The following is a 27,813-nucleotide window of genomic DNA, read 5'->3' as shown; positions in this document are numbered from 1 at the left end:
CGGGAATGTATGAATATTCTTTCAAATATTAAATTCGTATTAAAATTGATATTGTTCTGAAACCAAACAAATTTTTGTCGTATTTCCAAGACTCAGAAAGGCTTGTTACGTGTAATTTTCAGGGTGATTCGGGTGGTCCTCTCCAAGTAAGAGGGAAAGACGGTCGATACTTCCTTGCTGGCATCATATCCTGGGGAATTGGTTGCGCAGAGGCCAATCTGCCAGGCGTGTGTACCAGGATCTCCAAGTTCGTACCATGGATCCTGAAGAACGTCACTTGACCCGGTTTCCAAATAACCATTTACTACAGGACCTTGTCGACAGCCTGCGACGAACCGACTGTCCGAATAGGAATTCCAAGCGTAACTCTGCACGTTTCTTCGATTTCTTAACCGAGGGGTAACCAGGAGATTGCACGAATCACTGCCAAATACGTAAGACTTGTCGAAGAAAACGGGACTCGAGCAGGAATGGTTCTCGTTCTTCTTCGAAGACGAAAAAAGCAGGAGAGAAAAAAGGAATGGTAGAAAAGAAACGAGAGATATAAGATATATATGTATCTATACATTGGATAGAAGTTTGAGAAACTTCTATCTTAAAGACTGCTACTCGGAAAGCGAAGCCAATCAAACACAGACCGCGCGAGACTGTGGAGATCGTTATGGAACGATAAAAAGAAAATCGCGCGCGTAGGACTGTATTTATATATATAAATATACATATAAATATAAGTAAGATAATAATATATTTCTCAGCCGCGAACGAACCGCATGTTCGTCTGTCAGTTTTTTGCTAGCCTGTACATGAATATATAAAAAGAAAGGAAGTCTAAGCGGAGAAATAGCTAACCGGCTTGACGTTGAAACGCCACGTTAAAGAAAGGACGTAAATAATTAAAACATGCGGTTTCAACTGCAAGCCCTATGATTATGCATTTATCTTACTCAAATTGTATAGCGAATTCTGTAAAATGCTAAGTTCTTGCCCATCGCCCTTAATAATCGTCTATTAATCGAAAAGCTAAATTAATCTCCCCTTTCTCTTTTTCTCTCTCCCTCTCCCTTCGTCACTCTTTTTCTCTCTCTTTTTCCCTTCTTTATTTACAACGTACGGATATTTTTGTACAGACATCGTGTACTTAAAGGTAGGTGTGTGCGAACTAGGAAAGATCTAATAAATATAAATATATATATATATATGTGTGTAATTGTTTATAGATATATAACGATATTTATAAGTATGTCAAATAAACATATGTGTTTATTACTACCCGGAACTTGTCCATCTTTGTTCCCAAGTAGATTAAGAGTTACAAAATTCGCGAATTGAGCGGATCGTTAACCCGGCCAGCAATCAAAGCTACCGAAGTCTCTGCGTCGACGATGAAGTAGAGGAACGGATGGACAACTGTAAATGGCACTGGCCCTGCCCTCTCGAATAATCCATTTCCTACAAAGAAAAATTACTTTTAAATATCCTATTCATAATTCTAAAAGCTTACTTATTAAAACTCGATAAAATTATTCGATTGAGAAGCTTTCCAAAAAATGGATCCATAAGACAAGACCAAAGGTTTCATAAGACTCGTTTTCAAGTATATCGTGTTAAAGTACTTCCTCTTAGCTACTAGCATTACTATTTATGTTATTTCCAAGTGATCTTCTTTCATTATAGACCTATAGACCCTTTTTCCAGAAATCATCTCAGTTATAAGCTAGTACAGTGCAAATGATAAAGAAGTTTTAAGAAAATGAAACGAGTAACAAGGAGACTGAAAAATTGATAGAGAGGATGAAAATTGGAAACAAGCAGCTGACAGATTAATGAAAATATTTACGAGCTGCATTCCTCGTAACGATTCAGGAATTCCTAGTAGGCATAACGGAGAACGAACGCAAGGTCTTTTTATTTATTTCCCTCGGTGAGTCAGGCACACAGGATATCAGTGATTAAATCCAGCCGACATTATAACAATACTGAGAATATTCTTGATCGTGGCTGGCGTCGATTACAATAAACCGGAAACGACAGCTCTTGGACGAACAAACAACGAATTAGCGACGATTCGACATTCGACAGACGATCGAAGGAAAGGCGAATCTCTCAGAATCTTTGCGCAATCAAACATCTAATGACTTCGCGGTAAAAAAGAGAAATTAACTATTATATGGATCTGTTTTCTTTCTTCCTTTCAAAGAAAATAAACTAACAACGATATTTGTTCAATTCTCACGATGCAGTTTGCTGATACGACGTTGGTTGCCAGTCAACAACCTCGACGAGAGAGTGTATCGAGTTACAGATCCGGCAATCTATCAACGACGAGGTAGTCCCTTGACGAATCAATCGAATTCGGCGCGGCTCGCGATGCCCCGATCTGCGCGAAGATTTCTATTTCACCGCGTGTCTCTAAAAATTCCGTCTTCCACAAACACATATTCTTAACATTAAGAAAAATATAATAAAATTCTAAAATAAATCCTAAATCTGAAATCTAGATCTATAAAATTCTAAAGGTATGATCAAATCAATTTTGAAATTAACTTTATAGTAGCTAAATTTTTTTCGCCGGTTAAAAAATGTTTTTATTAATTATTCCTTTAAAATGTCGATGTTTAATTATTAATTCGAAAATTTTTATGAAAGAGACATGGTACAACAGTCGCATAGATGGATATCGTAAATGGAATTCGTAAGAGATACACTCTGGCTGACGGAATTTATGTGGCAATCTAATACGAAGAAGAAAATAAAAAGGAAGGGGAAACTGATCAGACACGCGCCAGTAGTAACGGCAAGGCATCGTCAGACACTTGTCCGCCGCGCGTCCACCGATATCTTGTTGTTTGCGAACGACATGCACCGTAGAATCGCAATTTCACCTGTGGATATTGCGTCACAGCGATTACCTGATCGAACATTGCTAATCGCTGATCGCTTCCTCCTACGATAATCCGAGATATCCTCTTCTGTTTCCCATACACGAGAAATTCGAGACTCTCCGACATCCTCTAACAGGAGTATAATTCTATGGAAAAATTTGTAAAAATTCCAGACCTCGCGGGAGGAAAATACTGGACAAGAATATTGGAAAAACTCTTGCGAGGGAAGAATGCTAGGTCTTGTAAAATATTTAACACCACCATGTAGTCACGTAGCTCTTGGAGTTTGAAGTTATAAGGAAAGTAGAGGAAGAGTGCAGTAGAACGAAGAAAGCAGAGAGCAGAAACCTGGATGATAGTATCGATAATAGTCCCGACGCAGTGGAACGATCAATGGAGGATCGGTAGGACGATAAGTCGACTCACGAGAGTGGGTTCTGTCAGGTTTCATATAGTTTCTGATGTTCACCCCGATACTCTGTTGCACGTCTCTGGCGTACACACCAAGATCTGGTGTCATTGGTGAGAGGTCGGCGGTTCTAGGCTCGAACACGTCCAGAATTCCCAACTGAAAATGAGATTAATTTTTTTATAACGAAATATTAAAAATATATAATCAAACAACGGGAAAAGTTATCAAGACGATAATTAGAATCGTTAAATAATGCGGTTCGAAGAATATAATCGAGCGAAAGGAAATAGTGATAAATATGGCAAAATGATTAAACGCTGGTAAAAATAGTACATTGTCAGGCAAAGTCAACTACGATTTTAAATAATCCTATTCGACCGCGTGAAGTGGCTCAATAGAACAAAAGACTTTAACTTCGAGAGTCAAATTATCTCAAGCTGAACATCGTCTATTCAAAGGCACTAAAACCTGTGAGAATGCTGAAATAACTGTGGAATCGGCCGTAAAACTCGCGAGTAGAATGGTGCCGGGCCCAGAATTACGTCTATTAAACAATTCTCATTTTTCGCTGTGCGCTTCGAATTGTCGTGAATTACGTGTCGTCAAGAAGGCTACGCGTTGTGCCGATCGCTCTGCTTCGCGGAATACAGCCGTGACGAGAAACGGAAAGTGCGCTCAAGATCTCTAGACTAACGCGATTAAGTAATTAGGCGCTTAATGGCCGCGACTAATGGCAAAATATCGAGCGGCGAACACCGGAAAGCACGGTTCGGCCAGGTTTTCAGAACCGTTCCTTTTTCATCTATTAAAATTCATTCTTCAATGACTCGATCTATTTCGAGAAGAAAAACAAACTGAATAACTGTTTAAGGTTTTTTGTAACGAAATTATGCTTCGTACCCTTTGCAGGAAAGACGTTAATGTGACAAAACCGCGCAACATGAAGGACGGGATGGTGGCCCTGACCCAAGTAGCCTGTAACTGCTTCCGCAATAGTCTCAACGATTTCCCGCCAAGATCTCTCGCCAAACGATACGTATCCCTTCTGTCTGTCGCCATCATTAGCAGGATATTGTACCTTGGGTCCTGGAATGACGAGTTAGAAACGTGATTTCGTACAGAAATCATTCGATGATTCTTTACGATCAGGATCCTCTTGTACAATTAAACTACCGTTAACAGTGAAACTTGACAAGTCGCGAGTTACTAGCTATCAGTACTAATAAATTCTCTCCTACGGCGATCATAAATTTAATGTTAAAGTAAATTAAATTAATTTCACGAATGAATTTTACAAGCTGCCAATCGTTTCATTATTCTGTATAATATAAAATTGCAAAGTTATAAAAATCCACAACGTACAGCTTGTAATTTTTCAATTCTAATATTTTTAGTTAGTAAATCTTTATTATTTATTTCAAGTATCTTTATTAATCGTTCCATTATTCATTAAAGCGACGATATGCTGCAGTAACTATGAGGCAAATTTTGAAAAAATTGTCACACGTCGATATTATGTATAATTATTTATCTGTTGATCAATATGTACTCTTTGTATTGTAGATTTTAAAATGGAGGACAACATAATTGTTCGTGTGTCGCCGCAGTAATTATAGATCCTATCAGTTTTTAGTCTTCTGCATACGGGCGGTACGGCCGTACAACATACGTTTAGATGAATAATTATAATAGTAATTATTAAAACAAATATATGTTTGAGAACTTTTCGTGGAAGAGAAATATGATTCTTACATCAAGAGGAAACTCAAGGGCAACTGCATGCAGCGATGGAAAATAGGCAAAAGGTAGAACTGCGAAGTATCTGGAAGCCGTAACGGAGGAGACATCGCAGCCGTTTACTAGGAACGATATCTCCGTCGAGTCTCTGACGGATGCCTCGTTCAAGGTCGTGGAATAAGGCTTCCAGATTCCTAGGTCCTGCATCCAAATTCCTTCGTCTGAAATGCAAAAAATAAAACCATAGATAGTAGAAAAATTCTATTAAAAAATTATTTTCGGACACAAGTTACGAAATTAATAGATAAAAATTGAATAGTCTAGTCAACACGTCAAAAAGATTGTTCTACGTGTAAAAAACACGGATGACTACAAAAACTTGATACTGTGATAATGAAATGTAGAACTCGATACGAAATAGTGCTTCGTTAGAAAATAGGAGCATGCGTCAATACTTTTTGCAGCCACGCTAAAATAAATGCTCTATAATGTTACTCTTTAAGGATAGAGAGACTCTAATGCATAAAAGAACCCGAAAAATCTACAAACTATATAGCGTGTCAGACAACCACTAATTTATCCCAATTTCTAATCTCTATCTCCCTCTTATTTTTCACGAATCCTAACACGATAAACCAACCAGATTCATCAGCGCTCTACCTAGGATCCTTCACCATTCGTCTTAATCATTTTCTACAAAATTCTCCATACTCATCTCATCCATCCTGTTAATCAACGTATAGAGGAATGAAAGGACGAATAACAGAAAAAGAAGAACAAAACGAAAATAAAACACTCTACCTGGATAGCTAGAGAAGAATCCCCTGGGGCTCCTGTCGCTACGTTTCCTTCGATTCATCATCGTGCTCGAGGATTCAGTGGTCAGCTGCCCAGTCGACCCGGTTTCACTTGTGGTCGTGACTGGCAAATCGGTAGATCCCATCTCGTTCGGGATAGACTGATTGTTCGAGCCCGTTGAAACGGTATTCTCATCAGCAGGTGGTCCATTCGTGGACGACGCCTCGTTCGCCTGAGTTGGGATCGTCGAACTCGTTGAAGCTTCTGTCACATTGGCTGCTGACGTTTCTGAAGTTTCTGCGGATAACGCGATGACAGTAGTTCCGGTAGTTGTTGACGTAGAACTTGGCGTAGAGCCTGTTAACGCGGTCGTTGACTCCGTGATGGGTTCCGTCGTCATCACAGATTCGGTGGCCTGATCAGTGGAAACGGTCGTCTGTCCAATAGCAGATATAATCGTCGATTCTAAATTTGTTTCCATTGATGTTGAAAATGTTACGGCCGAAGTTGAACTTGGAGTAGATATAATCGCAACGGTACTCGTCAAAGTCGATGGCGTACTTGATGTTCCATCAGCATTTGGCGATTGAATACTTGGTGTGGAAGTGACCGTCGTTATAGGTTGAGCAGAATTTGTAACGGTTGTCTGCGGTATTTCAGAAGTTGTTGTAGTAGCTGCAGTAGTAGTAGTAGTAGAAATAACAGTGGTAGAAGTTTCAGATGAAGTTGTAATTGAACTAAGCAAGGTACTCGTAGATGTAGTCATTGCCTCGGTAGATAAAGTTGTAACTAAACTAGGCAGAGTAGTAGCTACTGTAGCGCCCGTTAAAACAGAGCTATCAGAAATAGTTTGTGTCAATCTATCTTGCTCGTCTATGGTGCTTAAGGTCATTCCAATAAGTTCAACCATGGGAGTAGTGGACATTGGTATATCGCTAGTGATCTCAGAACTCTGCATAGTTCTTATTGTTGTACTTGGCGTGGTAGTTTCGTCAGGAACCAACGTTCTTGCTTCGGTCGTCGATTGTTCAGTCATCGCACTAGTTGTTTCTGGTACAGAAGTAGTTTCGGTTTCGTTGGTCTCCTCTTCAGGGATAGACAGATCGAATCCGTAGAACCTAAGGATGTCTTCGTACTCTGGCCTCAGTTTCGTGTTCTCGTGATTGAGCGTTAGACCCCCGAGGAATCCATCGGCGTTCAAATACGTCTTTGAAATATAGAAATAATTACTATGGACCCGTCACGGATGTTTGATTCGTTACGAAACTTGTTCGAAAAGGGCGATCGACCAGAAGAGAAACTGCTAGTTAAAGAAGAGAAATTACGCGTTCAAGCCTCAAATGAACCGACGCAGCAAATTTTCCGTGTTCCTTTACTGTGTCTAATCGCACTCATCGAACGTATTATGCAACAGTGAAGAATTTAACCCTCTGATGCTCGGATTCTTCCAAACTTAAGAAGAATATAGAAGAAATAACTGGCATGGCAATTTATACATACACTGCTGCTCAAGGTGCTCAGGACAGGGCAATGAAATATGAAGAGCACGAAAAGACGCAGTTTCACAGAAAGTCATAGCCTGTATTTTTTATAAGGGAACTGTTTTGAAGTTCAATGCATTGCCAATCAATTCCATATTGTCAAATTATTAAAATATTAAAATATTGAAGATATTTCTGGAGGGATTAACGAGAGTCAGAAATGACTAGGATAATTCTTACCCTCAATCTACGATGGATATCGCGAAAACCGATCCTGGTGATGTCTCGATCTCGCGGTAGACCAAGAGCATCCGCGATCTGCTGTCTTCCTCTGCCAGCAGAGCCCTCGTAAAGTGCTGCCAGGATGAAGCCAACCCCCGTCGGCGAGAATGCAACGTTCCCGTGGGCCGTGTACTGTTGCAGAATCCGCACGCCTAGGTCGTTAATAACGTCCGTGATGATGTCGACCGGCCGATGCGGAACCGGTTGATACCAGCCGTCGAATCCCACGTTGTCGTAGCCGTGGACAAACACGGACGACACTGTTGGAGAATATTTTCATTGAATAATCGCATCACCTTAAGGAAGATTAATTAAATCCTAAGATACGGACAATTTCTCAAATACCAATTGACGCTGTTGGAACGTTTTCACTGAAAAATTATAGAATCTCAAGGAGGCTTGGTTAAATCCTGAGTTAAGGACTATTCCTCGAGCATGAACGACGCTGTTAGAATATTTACCACAGAAAAATTATAAGATTTTAACAAGACTCGATTAAATCCTAAGTTAAAGACAATTCACCGAGTACGAACGACACCGTTGAAGAATATTTTCATGAAATCGTAAGGAAGATTAATTTAATCCTAACATAAATCGCGTATATATTATGCGAAAATTGCAAAAGTTTAATACTCCGAACTGTCAACCAATAGACGAACATTAAATGGAAATAATAAAAGAAAACGGAATAAAAATACGTACGCTGCAACAGGATCAGCCAGGACATCCAGGCGCCCATATTAATCGCGACTGGTTGCTGGATAACTGGCGGACGAGGAGCACAGGTCGACTGGCGAGGAGCATGGACAACCCGTCTCCTCGCGGATTCTCTCTCGATTTACGAAAGGAAGCGCAACACGGTGGCGCGGAAACGTGGGTCGACAGGCAGCTCTGTTAGGATTAGTCTTAGTCGTCCGCTCTCTACGTCGGAACTGGCTCGCGGATGGTGCACGCCGCCCGCTCGAGCCTCTGCCGGCCACTCTGCGATTTTTTAAACGGCAAGGTCGTCAGGTAGATAAACCCGTGTCTATGTACGCCGTCATATCGCGCGCTCGTCTTTCTCCTTTCCCCTTCGCGAAACCGTGTGCCGGGGTTCCAGCTTCCCCAGAGGATGCCAAGTTGGTAGTAGGAGGAGAATGAGGAACAGGAGGAGGAGAATTATTCAGAATTATTCAGAGAATCGCGGCGGATTCGTTCCTCCAAATCTTGTTATGGGTTCTTCGAATCCCGGGGATTCGCAAGCTTGTAGAAATTTAATGGCGACTGAATAAGTGGTGGAATTTAGTTTTGAAGAATTCAAGGAAATTAATTAATAAAAGAAAAGTCATATTTTTAATTGGCAAATTCGTTACTTCAAAAATCTAGTTATTTTATTAGGATTTTTTTAACATTTTGCGGTGACTGCGCGAATGGTGGAATCTAAACCTAAATCTAATCTACGGTGGGTTTGGAAATTTAGGTGACAATTTGTAACATCGATTAATTTAGCTCACGTTGATGCGACGACTATTCTACAACGAAATTACAATAATATTTATGTATGGAGTATTCTATGACCCCGTAGTAACAGTTAAGGGGGTAAAAGAGTAATTGCATAGATTTCTATGAATTCGAAAACAAGCAAATTATTCGAAGATAAACAAGTAGAAGCCGACCTTTCTTCGTTCTCGCGTTCGCACACTTGCAACTTCCATTCTTCTTCGAGTGTGATCTTAATAAAGTAACTAGTTGTGGCAACTTCCAGCGTAACGTAACAGGGAGCAACTGAATCATACGCGTCATAAGTCTTGCTCAATGTTGCGGTCGTTACTGTTCACAATGCAATAAACCTTGTTAGGCGCGAAGTCTTCCAAGTAAAATTAACGACTTAACGAAACAATGAACGAATCCTCGAAATACCTGTGCAAGGAGCATCCGTGTCAATCTTCTTAACTGTAGATAGTAAATCTCGGTTTTGCAATAAAGTCTAATATCTTCATGTTGCATAATATCAGGTGGATTTTACCAGCATTTTACTAGTGAATAAATAAATAATCTTTGCGTTACTGTTCTAAATGAATCTTTATTGCTTACACGGTACAGAATAATTGCCGTTACCGCGTACATTTTCTTCAGATTAACTCCATAGATAGCATCCACGAAACGTTGCCACGATTCTCGTGCAACTAACGATGAAAAAGCATGTTCCGAGCGCCAGTGATGGAACGAATCGAACGTTTTCGACTTCGAACGTTGCGTGGATATCCACGCAATATCCGGTGCCGTTCATTACCCGCAAATTAGACGTTCGTGATGGTAATTGTAATGGCTTGCAAACGTTCGCGGGCCATTGGTCGCTATTTCATTGGCGAGAATCATTTCGCGCCCGCTTGGCCATGCGAATTGTCGGTAGAAATGGACTAACAACTACTGGTTTCTCAATTTTATGGCTCTGCTCAACGTTCGTGATTCTTCTGGATCGATGTAACGAAGGAAAAGAAATTCGAAAAAATCGTGAGCTTGGATTGAGCAAGGATTTTTAGGTCTTCCGGTTACGTCGGCTAGTACCAAGCACGCTTTTTTTGTTCAGTCAGTAATTATGGAACAAAAAAGGAGAAAAAAAGTGATTACACGTGCGTTTCGGCGCATTACGTCGGTTTGATTCATTTTTCCGGGGAGAAATCGCGTATCGCCTATATTGAGACACTGGTGGATAAAGGATAAAGGAGCGACGAATAGCAGAAAATGATTTTGTTCCTATTTTATTTTCGTTGCATCTTAATATTAATGTTTCGAGATTTAAGAGACGAAGGGATGAATTAATTTTCGTTCCTTAGATATCTTGCGTCTATGACAGTAACACTCGCAAAAGAGAAAGAAGAAAGCCAGTATGATGCCTAAGAAAACGAAGAAATCTTTTAATTAGGATGCTGATGAAATCTGCGACGATGGATTTGAAAGACAATACCCATGAACAATACGAAAAATATTCCTTGCATATCGGTGACGTTCACTTTCCGTTTGTTTACCGCCTGATTGCTTCCTGGCACTTCCCAGCACTTGTCTTTTATCGGCATCCTTTCCGTGATCCATTTATTCATCATCCCAGACTCCAGCATTCGATGCAATCTACGTTGCGAAGACTCCGTTTCATTCAAACAATCTTAATTCGTGGAATAAATGAAACTACGAGTACAATGGGACACGCTAGAACAAACTTTTCCTAATAGAAATGATACAACTTATAAAGAAACTTATAAAAATATATTGCAATCGTACCAAAACTTAATTAATATCAATACTATCCAGACTTTATTCTCTAGTTTCTTTCGTTCTAACATATCCCGTTATATCTTACATCCCAAACCATTACCCCAACTAATTACCGACTTTTATCGTTCAGAAGTCAACGCGCAACTTACTCCGCGTTAATGACAGGCAAATAAGGACTGTCGTGTGGAATGATCATGGCGATAGGTTCATCGAGAAACTCGTCCATACTCAACGAGAAATGGCAGACTCCGGTCAACAACAGATCCTTCCTCATCAAGAACCTATTTCACGGTCTCGTTAATTTCCACGAAATTTTGTATGGATTTGACACGAACTATACCTGAGGGAACTTCTCCAATCGATCAGAGCGTGTTTCCCATCCTTCACACGTTCCACCAGTTTCTCTTCCTCCGTGTCGTTGTGACTTTCCGCGCGCGACAATAAAGTATGGTATTTAGGCTCGTCGGTCTCCTGCATGTACATTTCGAGGAAGCTACCGTTTGGAAAACTCCAGGTGATTCCGTCCTTACGCGCGAGCAGATCGTCTACGGTTAGGATAGAGGCGTCCATTCGTGGAAAAGTGAGAAAGGCGACCAGACTTCCGGAGTAAGTAGCTACCACGACCATCACGATCAACCACCAGACGCCGATCAGTATGCGAGCGCTGTCACAATGCGGCAGATACATTCCTCCTGGAATTTTTTGAATTTTATTTCGATGGCGTGAGATTTTTTTCTTTTTTATAGTAGGTACTTTTTGATCGTTGAATTTCAATTAGCAAATAAAGAGAGGGTAGAGGAAAGTGTTTGGTTACTGTATGGAAATGGAAAGAATTTAAACGCATGAAATTTACGAGCCGATATTCTGGCAATGAGTATCGTTACCATTGTTTATTAAACCTCGTTAACACGTTTCTGAAGTTGTAAGATTATGCGGTATGAGAAATTTTGCTTATTTCTGCTTCTATCGATACAAAACAATAGGTTCTGAAATATTCTGTAATTTTGTACTAAATATACGTCTCCGGTAAGTATATTGTAATTTTTATATGCTTTCAAATTGGTTTCAAATTTTGTGAGCCATCACGAAGAAGTTATATGCCAACAAATAAAATTTGTATGCGATAAATACAGAACATTTGACCTGTTGATCGGTAGTAAAATCGCCAGAAGCTTGCATCGCGTGAACGTGCGAGAAATAGAGGCGGTTTACGGGACAATAAAGTCGTACCTTGTTGAAGAAGTGCCCCGTACACGTACCACACACATTGAAACGAGGACTTTAGGCCCGAGGTCTTGATGCTGTACGGGCTGTACTTGTGAACCAGGTACAAGATCGGACCCATTACGATAATGGATACCGCCAGACAGGCCCACGTCTAAAAGGCAGCCGGAACGTTAGGGGAATGCCAGCACGGAACATACCGAACCGAACGACGACAATCTTTATAGTTCTGTCATTATGCGCTATTACGTAGCGGAATGCCGAAACATTAGCCAACGCTTTTAGCGCAGCCACGAAATATCTCTCCGCGATCTTTTTGTAACTACGTCGATTCGTTTCTGTCACTGTGAGAAGCACAGGAAACCTTGTGAGAAACTATTAAGCGACTAATGTTCGATAATATTATATGTGCGATATATTTGCTTCGTTTCTTCGGTTTTATTTTCAAGCTATTTCGAAGGAGGATTTGTTGAGCTAAGTTTTCAGCAACGACCAACCCTCGAGTAATCACTTAAAAATACTTTTTAGACGATTTTTTGAGACCTAACTTTCTCGTTATACAAGAGTTACCTATATTATTCAATGATCTAGCATTGTTATTATAAAAAGAAATGTTGTATCTATACAAACCTCTTTGGTGAACGGTGAGGCGAACAAGAGAGCTCTAGACAATTGTTTGGGCCTGGAAGTTAAAAAACTGTAGGTCTGCACGAAAATAGGTACAGTAAAATTAATCGCGTCCTTCTTATTTTCGTTTACAGTGATCGCGCAAGCACCTAAAAGAACCTCCCTCTCGCGCACCAAATCGATCACCTCTTTTGGCACTTTTCTGGTAGCCGACATAGTCATTTCTTTAATTTTCTAAGAACAGAATCGATTAGCCGACGAAGAAGACAAGGGACAAAGAACAGAGTGTGTATATAAAACCTTACCTCGCCAAGCTTCGCGTACCGAGAGGTATTCCAAGAGTTTGAATTTCGAGTCACTTCCGGCGTAATCGCCGTATAAGAGAAATTCAATTTCGAGCCTAAGTAATTGATCGCGTCGAATACCAATCCCTCGTATAGCTTTTGGCCTGTTTTACTCACAGAAATTATCTGCCATGGTGGATTCTAAAATAATATATAAATTTTCAACTCGATTACGTGGTTGTGTCGAAGTTCAAATGAAAAAGATTCGAGTAAAGGCCTAATAAATTAACTTTTCTCTCTAAACAATAACACAAGAAATATTTTACTTATTTGTCTTCTTAATTTTTCTTTTTTAGCCAATAATTCCAAAAGTACTTCCATTAGAAAGATTCAGATAAATAAGTTAAAAGATCGTTTACCCACATGGTAAGTCGCAATTGGTAAATTAGTGCCCCTGAATCCGTGCGCGATATGAGGAAAAATCACGTCCGTTAGATTTACCCCGAAACCAGGTGACCATGTGCCTATATCCAACAGGTGTGCCATGTTTCTACCACGAGAAAAGAAATTTCCCCAAGTTATGGACGAGGAGAATCTCCATAACAAGCACCGTCCGCAGAAACCTTCTGAAGCAAACGCGTTTTGGGAAAGGTGTATCTGACGGGAACATAGTTTCGATTTTAGTTCCGTTAAAGGACGTTTCGCTATAAATTCGTGTACAATTTACTGACTCTAATATTCTTCAGGAGTTCCGCTCGCCTCTCGCGTTTCGTTAGCCTGATCATCTCGAACTTCTCCTCTTCCATGCTCTTAAACAGATCAATCTCGCTCGTCAAGGAGTACTCAAGAGCTTTCGCCAGTGCTTGAATCAATTCTTCCACGTAACATATCAGCTTGATCTGAAGCGAGAATCTTTCAACAATTATTTGTCCTATATGAAAGAAATTTTATAGAGGGATTGCTTATGATATTTCTTTGGGAATTACTTTGTCTTTTTTTCTTTTTTTTCTTAATATTATTAGGTTGTGTAATAAGTTCGTTTGCAACAAATGAAACAATCCCAGCAGTTAATTATCTAAAAATATAGATTGTTACTTCACAGTAGTTGCTCAAATTGGTCGCGTTGTACATGAAGGCTACGTTTCCTCCTTCTGCCAATAAATCAACGAATGCCGTCATATTGGTCATATTCTTCGACGCGCTGTCGGTGATCACGTACAACCATTGACTACCTGGATGGACCATCTTCAAGGATCTCGCCTTGAAAGAAAAATCTCAACCTAAGAAATCCCTCCGGAAATTTTCAAATGTTTGATATGGAATTGACAACGTATTAATCTTCTAACAAGAAACGAAAAATGTCGCTTATCATGGTGTTTGAGATTTTTATAAGAACAGAGATCTCACCACGCCCATCACATCAGCAATCATGTCGACAGTAGCAATAACTAAGAAACAATGTCCCAGTTGTTCCACGTGGAAATCGTTCAACGTCTTCTTCACCGAACTTTTCCTTTCACTTCTCGTCGTTTCGTGTTTCAACGTGAAAATCGATCTAGAGATCAAGTTCACTTGCTTGTTCGGTAACTTGTCCGAGATGGCTGTCATTACTCTGCTGATCGTGTCTCTGTCTGAAACGAGCCGTGAACACAGATCGAATTAGATAAAAGGACTCACGTGCCATTATCGCAGCTACTAGTTGCCCTTATCACCGAATGTATCGTCGTGGAGAATGTTAATCACGTTCCAGGGTAGAATGTTCATCATCCTTAAGTCGAGAAAAATCTGTGACAGCTCTTCTCCTGGCACCACCACCGGCATGCTCATGCCATCCGTCTCTGGAATTCGGGGACAATCTGGATCTTGAAATAATGAACTTTTCTCTTAGGTTTCCTTAATTCAGAATCTCTAGAGAACGATACTAAATTTTTAGGTTTTTTTCATGTATTTAGATTTTCTTAATTTAGAATCTCTGGAAAATGATGCTAATTTGTTTGAATTTTCTTGATTTAGAATATTTAAAAAAACGATACCTCTGTACCTGTTATGGCGAGATGTATCAATTCTTCCTTTCGTGCGACCTCGTGCAGGCGCCACGTTATACAGCAACTCGCGACAGATAAAAGGATTGTATAGCCTTGTTAATGATTAAGAAATAACGAGGGTTAGTGAGTAATCCGAATGATGATTAACCATGTTTAAAGATGTAGAGTTTACCTTGCCATAGATTGACATCCGCATCACGAAAAATACGTACAACTATGCCACCTATGTGCATCTCCTTTTTCACAGTATTTATGATTAAATCGTGCACCACCCCCATAACATTTCGGTGGTCGCCATTGTTATCAAAGAAGCTTTTATCGATGATGACGGCTGTTTAAAAAAATTCTTTTTCACTGAACTTAATTCGATTTTATTTCTTTCTAAGGATAATAACACCATCAAAGGATAATATCACTTGGAAGAAAAATTTCTTTTAGGTTTTGTTTTAAGAGGAAAATCACTCGTACCCATAGTAGCGTTGGTGGTAATTAGAGATGGAAAATTGTTGTAACTGTCCCCATAATTGACACACCAGAGGAGCAAGAGAACCGATATCATTTCTATTGACGAACTAAAATAACAGCGCGTCGTATTGTTCGTACGGTATATAACCGAGGACACCTGTGAATAATGTATCACTTCATTAGTTTGGCCGATTCGTTATTACAGGCTGAGCTGATCGCGATCACGAGCCGTATACCGAGTAAACCTAATGCAACTCGATGCACCGCGAATCACAAGAAAGGTCAGTTCTTTAATAACTAACTACCGAACGATCGAACCCCCGTGAAATTGAAACGAGACATTGTTTAGCCTAGTTGCGTGCGCTATCGAACTCATCGCGAAACTCGCCCTAAGCTTTTCAATATTATAATGTTCTCAGAAAAATTTATCAAAATGAAAGAGATAGACGAGAAATCAGATATGTATAATCCTTGAAAGTCGATAAAGTGAAGAGATTATATCCATACTATAAAAATGAAAGTCTCCGCTACAGGCACGTAAAGAATTTTGTTCGCGTTATAATTTATTTATCATATTGTTTGAGATAATAGTCTCACGTATGAATATACTTTTTATATTTTTATTTGTGCAATGTTCCTAACATTGTGTGCCTATACATGCTATATTACAATTCCAAGAATTACTAAAAATCGAAGAAAATAGAGATATGAAACAAACTGAAGAAACATCGAATAGCACTTTGGATCGGTCTACATGCAAAGTATCGACACCGAGTAATGTTATTGCATATTTCGTTTGCGCGCGCGTTTGTCACAGCCAAGAGACAATTGTATTGTTTCATATCGGTTGGTGTACCACTTCCGTATAACGAAACCAGAGATAAAGCCTAGTTGCGTCGGTTGCATTATTCCAAGCCTACGCGTCGACGTCGCTAATAAGAAAAAATCATCCATAGCTTGGTGATTTTATACTTCATCGTAGGAGCGTTTCAAATTCCTTTTGTTCGGTGTCGTACTTTGTTCCACTTTCGACTCGATGACTACACGCTATTATGTGTTACATATCAAGGAAAATAATTATAGATTCTTACTTTAAATACTTTTATTACAGATAAAATTAATTATTACAATATATGTCATATTAAAAGTTAAACGACTGATAATGGAAGTAGAGAAAAATGTAATTATTATCGTCGTTTAGGAACGGAAGTCGATGTGTCGCAACTCACAACGCTTATCTACGACCAAGTCTTGCGTCTGGAAAGAAAGCAAACAATCCTCGATTTAAATCACCTCCCGTTTCGTTTCGCATTGATTATACTCTGGAATTCTCGACGTCAGATCAAACAAAATAACTCAGATATAACACACGATGCGTGATAAAAATTTTTTACAAACAAAGTTTAGAAGTTGACGAGTTAAAAGAAAGAAAGCATAAAGAGAGAAGGCAAAGAAGAGGCGCGAGAGTTATCTCTCGGGAATAGTCCGCGCTTCTATGTCCGTTCGTAACAATTCGGGCAACGTCGTACGGTCGGAGGACGTGCATGCCTCTATTACCCGACAGTTGGCTCCGAATGTGTCGGGAATCATGTAAGAACAGTACAATCCGTGTCGTTATATACCATACACGACGTATCCGTGCAACACGTACACATAGAGACGAACGAATATTTTTCTCCTCGGCAAATCTAGTCGACGTTAAAGACGTCGGGCTTAAAGCTTTTGTGAAATGTCAAGCACCGTACATTATAATGGGTTGAATGTGTTCGGGAAAACTGTCAAACTAAACGTAAACGATAGAGCACCATTCGAAAGCAGAGGCGAACCAGTGAGAGGAATAGCACGGACGGGAAAAAGTGGGAGTGAAAGTGGAAAAATTCACTTTTTCAAAATTATACGAGGAGCAAAGGCACGTTCCTAGTAATACGTGAGGCTGCTGATGTTTCGCAAAAAACGATGGAGCCCGAGGAACCTCTGTTACAAGGGATCCTGCTGTTACCACCGCAGGGAATGTTAGGCCAGCTCAAGGTTGGTTAACGTTACTATGAATAAATGTTTGTTTCGAATTCTCACGATCCATTGACAAATTGGTTTTTCCCATTTATTTATTTATTTATCTGTATCTTTCAAAGAAATATTTGTTATCGATGACCACCGATTAGTGACCAATGAATTAACCTAAAACTCGCGCGATAAGTTCCAGACATTTCAAGCGTGTGCAATAACGCTGAATCGATCTTGGCACACGTCATTCTTGATTCATACCAATAGTTGTGATATTTCAAATACACAAAATCTTTCTTTTCAGTTTTTTTAACATTAAATTATCTATATTGAAAGGCAATTACGTTGTTTATATCTTTTACAGAAATCTTGGCACAAAAGATTCTGTCAGCTGTTTAGGACTAGTAACTATGGGATCAAACGTGTAGAAATTTATGACAATCAAGAAGAAGCTATATTGCAGTTACATGCTCCTCGCATCATCACGTTAGATGCATGCATTAAAATAGCACCTAGCAATCAGTCACATGTATTTATTGTAAGTAAACATTTAACATAAGATTTAATATTTAGCAAACAGTGAAATGAAATGATTCAATTCCTTATTTTTGTTGTATGTAGGTTGTGACTAAATCAGGAATTCATTATTTTGGATGCTATTCGGAATCTGATATGAGTCATTGGATCACTGCATTCCAATTAGTAGCATTTAAAGATAGCGTGTCTAATCAAACAATAGAGGAGAACAACGACCTGTACTGTACCAGTGGAGAAGGAGTATTTTCTGTGAAAGTGGTAGAGACAGATGCATCTAAGCGATGTGGTTTAGAAACTAGAAACTATACACTTGTAGTAGCTGCAGTTGATATTAAATTAATGGATGGGGATGTAGTTCTATTTACTTGGCCATATCGATATATCAGAAGATATGGTTACAAAGATGGAAAATTTATTTTTGAAGCAGGACGAAAATGTGAATCTGGAGAAGGTTCTTTTCGCTTGGAACACAGCAGTCAACAAGAAATTTTTCGTTGTATGTATTCCAAGATGAGGTCAATGAAAAAGTTAATGCATGAAGAAAATAGTGCAAACATTGACTGTAATGATGCTCAATATCACGCAGCCTTATCGATGGAAGCTGGATCTAGAGCAGCCTTACCCCCTTCTCCAAATAGTTCTGCTAACTTAATCGATATTGATTTTTCACCGCAAAATTCACAGAAACAGTCGACTTCATCATCTAATTTAGATACTAGTTCATCTTCTAAACCGTCTTTGTGTATCGGTAAACCGAAACCCGCGAAACCACCGCGAAAATACGTTTTCACCAGTTTGTTAGACAAAAAAAGCGTAGATACCGAAGTATCAGAGTTGCCTGCCTGTGGAGAATACAAAGCATTAAATCGCGATAATTCGCCAGAGATGTCTCAAAAAACGATAGGAAGTTCCATATTAGATGACGAAGAAAGACATCCTTACGACCTAGTAGAAGTAAGAAATGATGCATGGAAAACTCATGGTATTGACAATATACATCACACAGAGAGATTAAACTCGTTGTTGCATAGTGATAAAGACAAAGAAAACGAAGATGATTTCCAATATGAAACGATGATGCCTGTTATATCGTCCCAAAGCTCTTCAAAGAGTAAGTCTAGTATTACAGATAGTCCAGTGACTTCAACAACTAATCATGTACCCAATGATGAATCTGATTACGACAAATTGGAGCATTTTGGTTCTGCAACTAAAATTACTCAAAAGGGCACATTCAAATTTGGAAACTTTAATAGCATGTCCCAAAATTCACATTCAAATGTATCTTTAAATACTTCTGTTGCTGATACCAGTACTGCATGGTCCAATTATGATATTGTTGAAGATATGTCTGCTGTTAGATTAGCAGATGATAGTCATCTTGGATATGGTGTTATTAGAAAGAAAACAAATCAGTCTGATACTGCATCTACAAGCAGTAATATGGGTCCAAAGCATAAAGTCTTTAATAATAGTGAATATGCAATTGTGTCAAAACCAAAAAGGGTATAAAAAATCAAAAATAATTTCAGTTAATAGCGACTACACAAATATATTAATTATTTCTGCTCCAGAGATTCTTAGTTCCCGAAAATAATAATGAAATACTAGTCTACAGTATGACTAGGGTAAGCTGATTTTTATTGTGCTAAATAATGACAAAAATAAACATGTCAATATTTTATAATATTATAAAAGTGCAGAAGTGAAATGACATATTTTTGTGCAAAGATTAGTTTAAGAAGTACTAGTCTATGTAATCACTGTCAATTATGTAAGAATAATTTTTAGAGGCAAGATGATTTTACACATTTTAATAATATTTAAAATATATTATTCAACAAATATTAAATGCTAGTTTATCAATATTATAAATCTGAAAAAATTGTCACTAGTATTTCAAAAATATCAAAATGACTGATTGCAATGAAAAGATACAGTACCTTATATCACAAAACATAGTCTGATAACAAAGTCAAGCAGAATTTGGAAATTAACTTTGCATGTCATTCCAATATCTGGTGTACTTAGAGATTTTTAATGTTATTAATATCAATAATATTATCACCATAATTAATTATTCATAGTCCATTATTATAATACTATTGCAAGTTGGACAGAAGTAATGCCTTCAGAGATGTTTAAAGTTTACAATAGAAATTTTTAAAGATATAGGATTTACATATGCATGATAAGGAAAAAGCAATAAATCATTCCTTTTGTTTTTAATACTATATACGTACATATTTTACATATATATATTTGTATTATACATATATACACATTTATAAAAGATTTAATTATCATCTATATATTTCACTGTTAGTAAGAAAAGACATTTTTATAACAAAATATAATATGTATATGTACATATTATTTGATATACACAGAGAAGTATTCAATGCATAACACAATTAGAAATTTGCCATATAATTTCTACATGTGCCAAGATCTGTCATTTCTTTAAATGAAATTAAATGTTATTGATATTAGATATATAATATCTAAATTTGTTTTCGTAAAAAAAAAAATACATGTATATTTAATACTCTGAATGAAGAAGCAAATCTTACAGAATTTGCATCATCTGATCTGAGGAACTTTGTTCAAGAATATATATTTTTTACCAAATTGTATATATTAGAAATATTATTTACATGTAATATACAAACGCACAGTAGAAACAATGCTGTTCTTTTTTAGCAATTCTAACATGAAGGATCAAAAAACATTTAAGTCTTTCTATATCAACCAAACTTTGGATATTATTGTTTCTCCATAATTATAACATAGCATAAAAAATACACATAGTCTACAATAAATTTAAAAGTATTTACATTTATTTAGATATATTTATGCCTATTTTGTCAAATAAAAACTCCGCTTCCTGAACAACATTTCCTACGATTCTTCTGTAGATTTAACCTTTTTATTTTGATCGTGTGTTTCATTTTGCTCTTCTATTAAACGCTGTTCTCTTTCTTTATTATGTTGAATCAAATCATACTCCTCTTTAGCGACAGCCTCGAGATATCCATCAACATCATTTTGAATTTTTCGTACGGTCTCTCCTTTTGCCGCCAATATTTTTTCGATATTCCTTTTGTTCTTTAATTCCTCGAACCACCCAAGATTATCAGCAATTAAGTGATTATTCTTGCAGCCGTCACAACGAATTATAACTACTCCTTTTTCGTATGCTAATTTCGATATAACTTTCCCATTTCGATAGTTACATTTTTTACATGTAAACATCACCTTTAGTTTTCCTACAACTTTGCCGAGAATATGTTTGTTAGAATCTTCTTCCTTGTTTTCTTCCGATAATTCGCTAAGATTCGTGTTCATCCGTATAAAAGTTAACTTGTGTAGACTGAAATTAAGTTTATCTTTCGAAATCAATGGAATCTGACATAAATTTATAGGTTCTCTCGTAAGAACCAGTCGCGTTCCACATCGAAGTATTTGTCGCAACGGAAACATGCTGATTTTTCTTCTTTTTTACCAGATCTTTTATTATAGGTACACTGTAATTTATTAAAAATATCATTTACTAAATTTCTTTTAAATTGTAATGATACTATCATTGATTAAACCAATTACTTACAGTAATATCTTTATTTCACGTACATGTTGATATGTTTACACGTGACAGGAAAGTCATGACTATTAATGTTGTGACATTTAATTATCATTTTCGTGATAGCGTATGCATACTCCCTCTGCTGAACACAGCATGAAATAACCCGCGCCAAATTCAAATTATAAAGTGATGTAGCTCAAGCAATGAAGAGAGAAAATTTGTCTAAATTAAATTTAAATTTTACATTGTAAAATTACAGAATTACATAAATTATTATACAGAAAATTGTAAACTAATTGAAAAATTGTAGAACTATTGTAAACTTGCAAATTGATTTGAATAAAACAATCTTATTTGCAAATAGACGAAGCACTTAATTATTTAAAACCTTCTCAAATTCCATAGATTTAAGGAATAAGTTTTAAGAAATGAACAAGAGTTCAAGAAAATAGGTAAGTATCGGTTAAGTATTGGCAAGTATTGGTAAGTATTAAGAGAATAAAATAACATAACAGGTATCCCAAATCTTTTGAAATTCCTGCATATGACGATATTTTCTGAGAAACTTCAAAAGCACAAAATTTTCCGACCTATTTTGCGGTTTTGTATCAGGAGAACATGATAGCATAAGAGATGACACAATTTAGGCGATTCTTGGAAATTACGTCACTTTCCAGGAATTTTTCGGAACCGAAGTTCTCAAGATTTCGACCAATTTCTGGCCTGACTTCGTGATTTTGTGTTAGAAGAACATGATAAATAATGAGATTGTAAAATGGTGCTAAACTACAATCGCTTAATGAAACTCCTTCCACATACATTTTATATAATTATTTTACCATAAATATTCTTATTTTTCATTGTGTAACCATTTCCAAGAAGGTCGTTGCTTCTGGTTGCTGTTGGTCGTTGCCGCTGTTCCTTGTCATATCCTGAATGTTGTTTATGTACTCAATCCAAAAAGAACAATTTATTTCTCGTATTTAATTAAGCTTTGAGGCAAATTTTATGCTTTTACGCTCTTATCCTTCTCTAGCCGCCGCGGTTCGAATGCATGTTTTCTTTTTCTCTCTCGCCGTACATACACACGTTTCTCCCGCCAAGACCCCCGGGAAGAAATATGTGTGTAGCTCGGTTATTGGTTGTTCAAGGCATTTATTCTTAGTGGGTACTTTTTGGCTGACTTCTTAACTAATTGCATTGAGGATCTCCCTATCCATCTGTGATTCTAGCTAATACTTCGATCTATCGAATAAAATTAGGTTAAAAGGAAGGTAGGAAGAAAGCTGAGGTCTAATTCGGAAGACGTAATCATAAAAATCCATAAATTCTGATTATTCTTTTGTACAGAAAGAAATAAAGTTTTGTTCTATTTGCGGACACTGGAACGCTTACCATAATACATACTGTCTCTATTGCTGTCTTGATCATATATTATTATTCTCCTTGTCTAACACGAGCACATATACGTATATATCTGTCCTTTGTCGCGCATTGTCGCCCTCTTTGTTTGACAGTAAATATATCTATTCTTGTCGCACACGAGTGCGTTCCTTGTTGTGCGGACAAGTCATGTGCTGCTATCTATTGAAGATAGAAGTAACAATAACTTAGAGAGTATAATAATAGATGACAGTGTATGGCTTGTCAATAGACAAAGTGCGCGATAGTGTTAGATAAGGACAAATATATGCCCCATAGCTGTAAAGAACGTGCTAGTGTGCAATAAAGGCAAGTGTATATATTCCTGTTAGACAAGGAATACGTTATCGTACGAGAAGGACACCAATAGCAATTAGTTCATCTTTTTCAACGCTATGTGGTGATAATATGTCTTTCCATATAGGTATGTATATGAATCTCTATGGGTCCATTTTAAACCAAATGTACATGCATATATGAAGGAATCCACGTTTAAATTTACCCTCTGTAACCATCTTGTCGGGAAATCTTAAAATGACCAGTACAAGAAATGTAAAAATAGATAATAATCACATTTATACAACACACAATAGGCACTTAATATAGACTACGTTATATTATTACTATTGATATATATATCAAGAAGTACTGAATAATTAATATTACATAATTACTGCAATTGTTTACATTAACATGACGCACATATTTAAAATTAATCTTACCATTACCAGAGAGAAAATTTCCTTTCTACTTTTACGCTGTAAGCAATGCTGAATTATCATTGGCTAACAGGATTAACAGATAACTCCAATTTCATTATCATTGTTGCCACTCTTTTCATACTTTATTTATGATGAAATAAGTTTAAACCGTTTAGCGGTGTAAAATTATAATGTTTGAAATAGACCGATTTTTGAAGTTTGAAGTTTTTATAAATAATAATCGTTATCGATGTTACGAGTGCAAAGAAACGATATGATATCTTTAATTTTTGATAACAAAAAGTATAGTGAAACATTCTGCATGATTGGTAAACACAAAGAAGGAAAATGAATCAGGCTGTGAAATTTTTATGTAATACCTTGATCACACCTACCCTTATCAATAAGAAGTAAACGATAAATAAAAAAATGATAAGTACTAAGTAACTCTTGTTATACGTAATTATATTTACATGGGTTGAGATGTAGTTTCTATATACTTCGATGTAGTTATTATACATATATGTGTGTGGTACTATGTATGTATGTGTATATTTACGTACATACATATAGAATGTAATGCGCATTTAAGTCGATCCGTGAATACTGACACTTTAATCGTTTCCTGCGAACCTTTCATGAGTGAGGAAGGTCATACATTTTTAAATTAAAATGATTAACAAATTTAATCAATTATATTAACAAGGTATTAGTAAAGGAAAGACAAGATATTTTGTTAAATCTTTATTATATTTAACATAATAGAGGTAACAATTTTATAAGAGGCATAATTTCATAAATATACGTATACATTTGTAAAATATAATAGAAGCAAGAAATAACCTTTAATACTTTTTTTTTTTTATTTTTTATTACAACTACACTCTTTGCCAGGTTTGCAAGCGCATGTGTCTGCAAAACAAAATACAAAAATAAGATTAGTGTAAAGTATCTAATGCCAGTTTATCTATAATAAATATTAAGTATAACAAAACGTGAAATAGAAAGTAATTCATGACTTCAAAAATTGTCTTAATATTTTGAATAACAAATTTTCAAACAAATATTTCGTGTAAGTAACAAAACCCGTTGGAGATCGTAATTTAACCGACCTATAGAATGAACTGGCACTAACAATAGTCATGGTTAAGCGGTCGTTGGCCGAGTTTACAAAAAAACAGAGCAAAATGAGATCGGAGAATTGTTACCACATTCCCCGAAGATTTTTTATATTTTGTTAAAAGACGAAAAAATAAACTATTATTCTTTTAACATATCGTTTGAAAATTTTAATTTAAACTAAAAATTATTGTATTACCTGCGCCTGCGGAATCGCCGCATTTGCATTTCTCGCCACATTGACATTGTTGAGATTTGTCTGCAATAAAAAGTAAAGCATAGGTAAATTATTAGGTTTCAATACAGGTAATTATAGGTATAGACCAATAAAGCTAACCGCGTATTATAAAAACTCCAAAAAAATTCCGCGCAATTCTAGAAATGTCAATTATCACACATTCATTTGCATAAAACAAAACTATGTGAAAATATCGACATGCATTAATACACATTGCAATTTAAAAAAAAAAAATGATTTGGAAAACAGTTGCTATAAGTATTAAAAAACCAATTCGACCAATTGCTAATAATTACAAGTGAAAAATATTATAAATCAACATGTCAAAATATATATAGGAAATTAAGAAACATTGATACTGAAAATGTTAGCACTCAAATAAAAGCGACTAGGATTACTAAAAATTTTGCAATAATTTAGTGAACTGCACATTCAATCAATGAAATTGCACATCGAATTGCAAAATTCCATCAGATCGTCATATAACGTAAGGAAATAGTTTCTTAGAAATAGAAGTAATTCCTACCTGAGCCCTTTTCGCAAGTTGGTCCTGGCATTTTGTAGTTTGTAAGTAGTTACTTGATTCGATTTACTTGCAAGCTGAATATGAACTTAGTTCCGACACTTTCGGCGTACCTGTTTGAATTTATCGATCATCTCCTACTATGAGCGTTCTTATAGTAACGCATATCAGCGGCGTGTGCAACTAGCGTCGTGCGCGTGCGTGCCATGTGCAAATCAGGAAGCATACTACTAATTCACCCTGGCTTCCTGTATTAAAGTTAGAATTTCGGAATTTCAGATATTCTTGAAATTGCATCAACATCTGCCACATTTTTCTAATATAATAATAACTAAATAGCAATTGTTTAATTTCCTATTCGTTTTCATTATACGTTGTATTGCGGAATATTAGTAATACAAATTTTATAATTGATTAATACAAGGAACAGAAAACTTCAAACTCTGATAATTCTGTTATAAGAAATCAACGCGATTTTATGCATGTATTTAATTTTAAATGCTGGTAACTAGAATTACTTACGGGGCACGTAAATACACAATTTACATCCCTGAACCGGCGCAACACGAAACCAATGAATCACATTACACGTTATGCAATATTACGAGATAAGAACATTAGTATTACCGGAGTCGAGTACTACAATGAATTAGAGTTCATTCTAGAAACTTTATGCGAAGAATGGATGTCTTGTAATTAGACTGAATGAATAACTGAATTTCTTTCTATCCTTTTTCCAAAGTCTGGCAGAAAGCATAATTAAACAAATATCATAATATCATATAATATAATATCATAATAAATATTTCATTCGTATGTATGTCGTTTTACGAGTATATTTAATAGGAAGTAAAAATAGTAAAGTTCATTACGAACTTCTTAAGAATATAGAAAACATTAAATTAAGTGAGATTAAATGTATTTTATTAAAAATTATTACTTTATACCATGATTATTTATAATAAAAATATGAAATATTAGTTTTATTGCAAATATTTAAATAGAATTTGAAGATTTACCGAGTTGCTACTAAAATTAGTTTCTCTGGTTGCTTCTTTAACATGTATGAATTCATCCTCTGGTTGTAAACCATGGTAAACCATAAACGATCTGTTTTAGCATGTATATTTTTTATAAGCTGCATATCTGTAGCTCTTATATACATACCCATTGGTGACATTATAGTGTTATAATTCAACCGATATAAGCTTTCTCCATATGGACTTTTTAAAATCTTCCTTACCTTTATATTCTGTACAAGAGTGTTCATGTTAGGAAAATATATTTTTTCTTTATACAATTCTTATTTAGAGGAGATTTAAAGCAGAATAGAGCATACTTAGAGAAGGTGTCGCAAAAGGTGAAATGATTTAACAATGGTGATATATAAAAAAGAATGATAATTTACATTTGGATATAAATTAAATTTTTTTTGCTTTATGATTTTTTAATATTTAAAGTTTCTGTCTTAAAAACTATATCTTTCTCATATTTAGGATCAGAGCCCCGTTCGTACGCAAGCAGCGCTTTGCATGTTGCATTTCGGACGACTTGTCTAACCCTTATTTGAATTGGCGAACTGTTATTGCGCTCAAAGTCCAAATCGGATTATCAATTACAGAAAATTTAATCTAACCTATGCGTGTTTATCAGATTTGAACCTTCGGTCTTCAATTATTTTGAATCTTCAACATTTTACGTTTTTCAATAGGTTTATGCTGTGTATAAAGATATAGACGATCGGTCAACTGAATTCTCATTGGTGAAATGGCATGGAAACCGGTAAACTCTGTTTGAAACTGGCGAACTCAATCATCCTCTCTGTCTTACGACCATGGCAAGTACCAAAACGGGCTGTGTAAATCTCGTTAAGGTGCCCATGTTCATTTGCAAAAAGAAAGCTAATTAAGAAAATTGATTTGTTAGCTTTTATGGTCGCAGTTTCTGAATTAAATCCTGAGCTTCTTTCCTACATTTCATTAAACCTATGAAATGCATGAATAAAGATATACAAATTCTATTCGATAGATAGAAGCACTATTCTGTACCTGTTTCGTGTTCTGTACCTCGTACTGTAAATGTGAAATCATATTAACACTAAGTCATGACTTTATAGTTATGATACCGAATGTTAGAACACTTATGTAGTACATTACGTAAGTACATAATGTACTTATAATACATTCTGTTTGTCTCC

At 36.5% G+C, this 27,813-nt stretch overlaps 5 protein-coding genes and 1 long non-coding RNA gene across 15 annotated transcripts in view; 2 read left to right on the top strand and 4 right to left on the bottom strand.

Annotated features, from left to right (window-relative positions):
- The window catches only part of LOC100651177 (serine proteinase stubble), a 76,963-nt gene extending 75,694 nt beyond the window's left edge, over positions 1–1,269 (top strand). For all 8 annotated transcript variants that reach the window (XM_012317164.3, XM_048412572.1, XM_048412573.1 and 5 more), the window contains one exon: positions 123–1,269. In XM_012317164.3, the coding sequence (XP_012172554.2) occupies positions 123–281 (159 nt within the window). In that variant the 3' untranslated portion in view covers positions 282–1,269. The remainder of the gene's footprint in view (positions 1–122) is intronic.
- Positions 1,079–8,659, bottom strand: LOC100651301 (serine-rich adhesin for platelets). Of its 2 annotated transcripts, none has more exons than XM_020866982.2 (7): positions 8,295–8,659; positions 7,551–7,852; positions 5,833–7,036; positions 5,047–5,252; positions 4,195–4,380; positions 3,231–3,450; positions 1,079–1,449 (listed from the first exon to the last, which is right to left on the bottom strand). In XM_020866982.2, the coding sequence occupies exons 1-7, from the start codon at positions 8,329–8,331 to the stop codon at positions 1,310–1,312; spliced, it is 2,295 nt and encodes a 764-aa protein (XP_020722641.2). In that variant the 5' UTR covers positions 8,332–8,659; the 3' UTR covers positions 1,079–1,309. The 2 variants fall into 2 exon arrangements, with proteins under 2 accessions (XP_020722641.2, XP_003401383.2); XM_003401335.4 differs by having other exon boundaries at positions 3,309–3,450; positions 8,295–8,652.
- A 1,658-nt stretch (positions 8,660–10,317) lies between these two features.
- Positions 10,318–15,583, bottom strand: LOC100651422 (ionotropic receptor 93a). The gene is made up of 15 exons (XM_020866979.2): positions 15,493–15,583; positions 15,197–15,355; positions 15,021–15,116; positions 14,692–14,841; positions 14,387–14,610; positions 14,075–14,239; positions 13,711–13,878; positions 13,403–13,636; positions 13,001–13,180; positions 12,699–12,929; positions 12,075–12,222; positions 11,185–11,536; positions 10,994–11,125; positions 10,540–10,700; positions 10,318–10,468 (listed from the first exon to the last, which is right to left on the bottom strand). The coding sequence occupies exons 1-15, from the start codon at positions 15,581–15,583 to the stop codon at positions 10,371–10,373; spliced, it is 2,589 nt and encodes an 862-aa protein (XP_020722638.1). The 3' UTR covers positions 10,318–10,370.
- Positions 15,584–17,028: 1,445 nt separating this feature from the next.
- On the top strand, positions 17,029–20,852 carry LOC100651736 (docking protein 1). The gene is made up of 3 exons (XM_012317165.3): positions 17,029–17,517; positions 17,858–18,031; positions 18,115–20,852. Exons 1-3 carry the CDS (start codon positions 17,446–17,448, stop codon positions 19,540–19,542), a joined length of 1,674 nt encoding a protein of 557 aa, XP_012172555.1. The 5' UTR covers positions 17,029–17,445; the 3' UTR covers positions 19,543–20,852.
- LOC100651857 lies at positions 20,776–21,874 on the bottom strand. Its single transcript, XM_003401340.4, has 2 exons — positions 21,638–21,874; positions 20,776–21,557 (listed from the first exon to the last, which is right to left on the bottom strand). The coding sequence occupies exon 2, from the start codon at positions 21,511–21,513 to the stop codon at positions 20,932–20,934; it is 582 nt and encodes a 193-aa protein (XP_003401388.1). The 5' UTR covers positions 21,514–21,557; positions 21,638–21,874; the 3' UTR covers positions 20,776–20,931.
- Positions 21,875–24,465: 2,591 nt separating this feature from the next.
- On the bottom strand, positions 24,466–27,679 carry LOC100651973. 2 transcript variants are annotated; one of them, XR_001099390.2, is made up of 4 exons: positions 27,665–27,679; positions 25,620–25,864; positions 25,055–25,114; positions 24,466–24,648 (listed from the first exon to the last, which is right to left on the bottom strand). It is a non-coding gene; the product is annotated as an uncharacterized LOC100651973 (long non-coding RNA). The 2 variants fall into 2 exon arrangements; XR_001099389.2 differs by lacking the exon at positions 27,665–27,679 and adding an exon at positions 26,139–26,153.
- Between the last annotated feature and the right edge of the window lie 134 nt (positions 27,680–27,813).

The sequence above is a fragment of the Bombus terrestris genome, chromosome 15 (genome assembly GCF_910591885.1).
Source record: "Bombus terrestris chromosome 15, iyBomTerr1.2, whole genome shotgun sequence".
Lineage (NCBI taxonomy): Eukaryota > Metazoa > Arthropoda > Insecta > Hymenoptera > Apidae > Bombus > Bombus terrestris.
Note: the sequence above shows the minus strand (reverse complement) of the source record. Positions and strands in the feature narration are given on the sequence as shown.

What these genes read in the sequence shown, in the direction of transcription:
- LOC100651736 (XM_012317165.3), top strand. Translation starts at nt 17,446, where the DNA reads ATGGAGCCCGAGGAACCTCTGTTACAAGGGATCCTGCTGTTACCACCG. An exon ending in GAATGTTAGGCCAGCTCAAG is followed by an intron (nt 17,518 to 17,857) that starts GTTGGTTAACGT and finishes TATCTTTTACAG; the next exon opens with AAATCTTGGCACAAAAGATT. An exon ending in ATCAGTCACATGTATTTATT is followed by an intron (nt 18,032 to 18,114) that starts GTAAGTAAACAT and finishes TGTTGTATGTAG; the next exon opens with GTTGTGACTAAATCAGGAAT.
- LOC100651301 (XM_020866982.2), bottom strand. Translation starts at nt 8,331, where the DNA reads ATGGGCGCCTGGATGTCCTGGCTGATCCTGTTGCAGC. An exon ending in ATATCCATCGTAGATTGAGG is followed by an intron (nt 7,037 to 7,550) that starts GTAAGAATTATC and finishes TATATTTCAAAG; the next exon opens with ACGTATTTGAACGCCGATGG. An exon ending in TTATCGATACTATCATCCAG is followed by an intron (nt 1,450 to 3,230) that starts GTTTCTGCTCTC and finishes TTTTCTTTGTAG; the next exon opens with GAAATGGATTATTCGAGAGG.
- LOC100651857 (XM_003401340.4), bottom strand. Translation starts at nt 21,513, where the DNA reads ATGTTTCCGTTGCGACAAATACTTCGATGTGGAACGCGACTGGTTCTT.
- LOC100651422 (XM_020866979.2), bottom strand. Translation starts at nt 15,583, where the DNA reads ATGATATCGGTTCTCTTGCTCCTCTGGTGTGTCAATTATGGGGACAGT. An exon ending in CGGGGCACTTCTTCAACAAG is followed by an intron (nt 11,537 to 12,074) that starts GTACGACTTTAT and finishes AAAAAATTCCAG; the next exon opens with GAGGAATGTATCTGCCGCAT. An exon ending in TTGCCTGTCATTAACGCGGA is followed by an intron (nt 10,701 to 10,993) that starts GTAAGTTGCGCG and finishes TTCGCAACGTAG; the next exon opens with ATTGCATCGAATGCTGGAGT.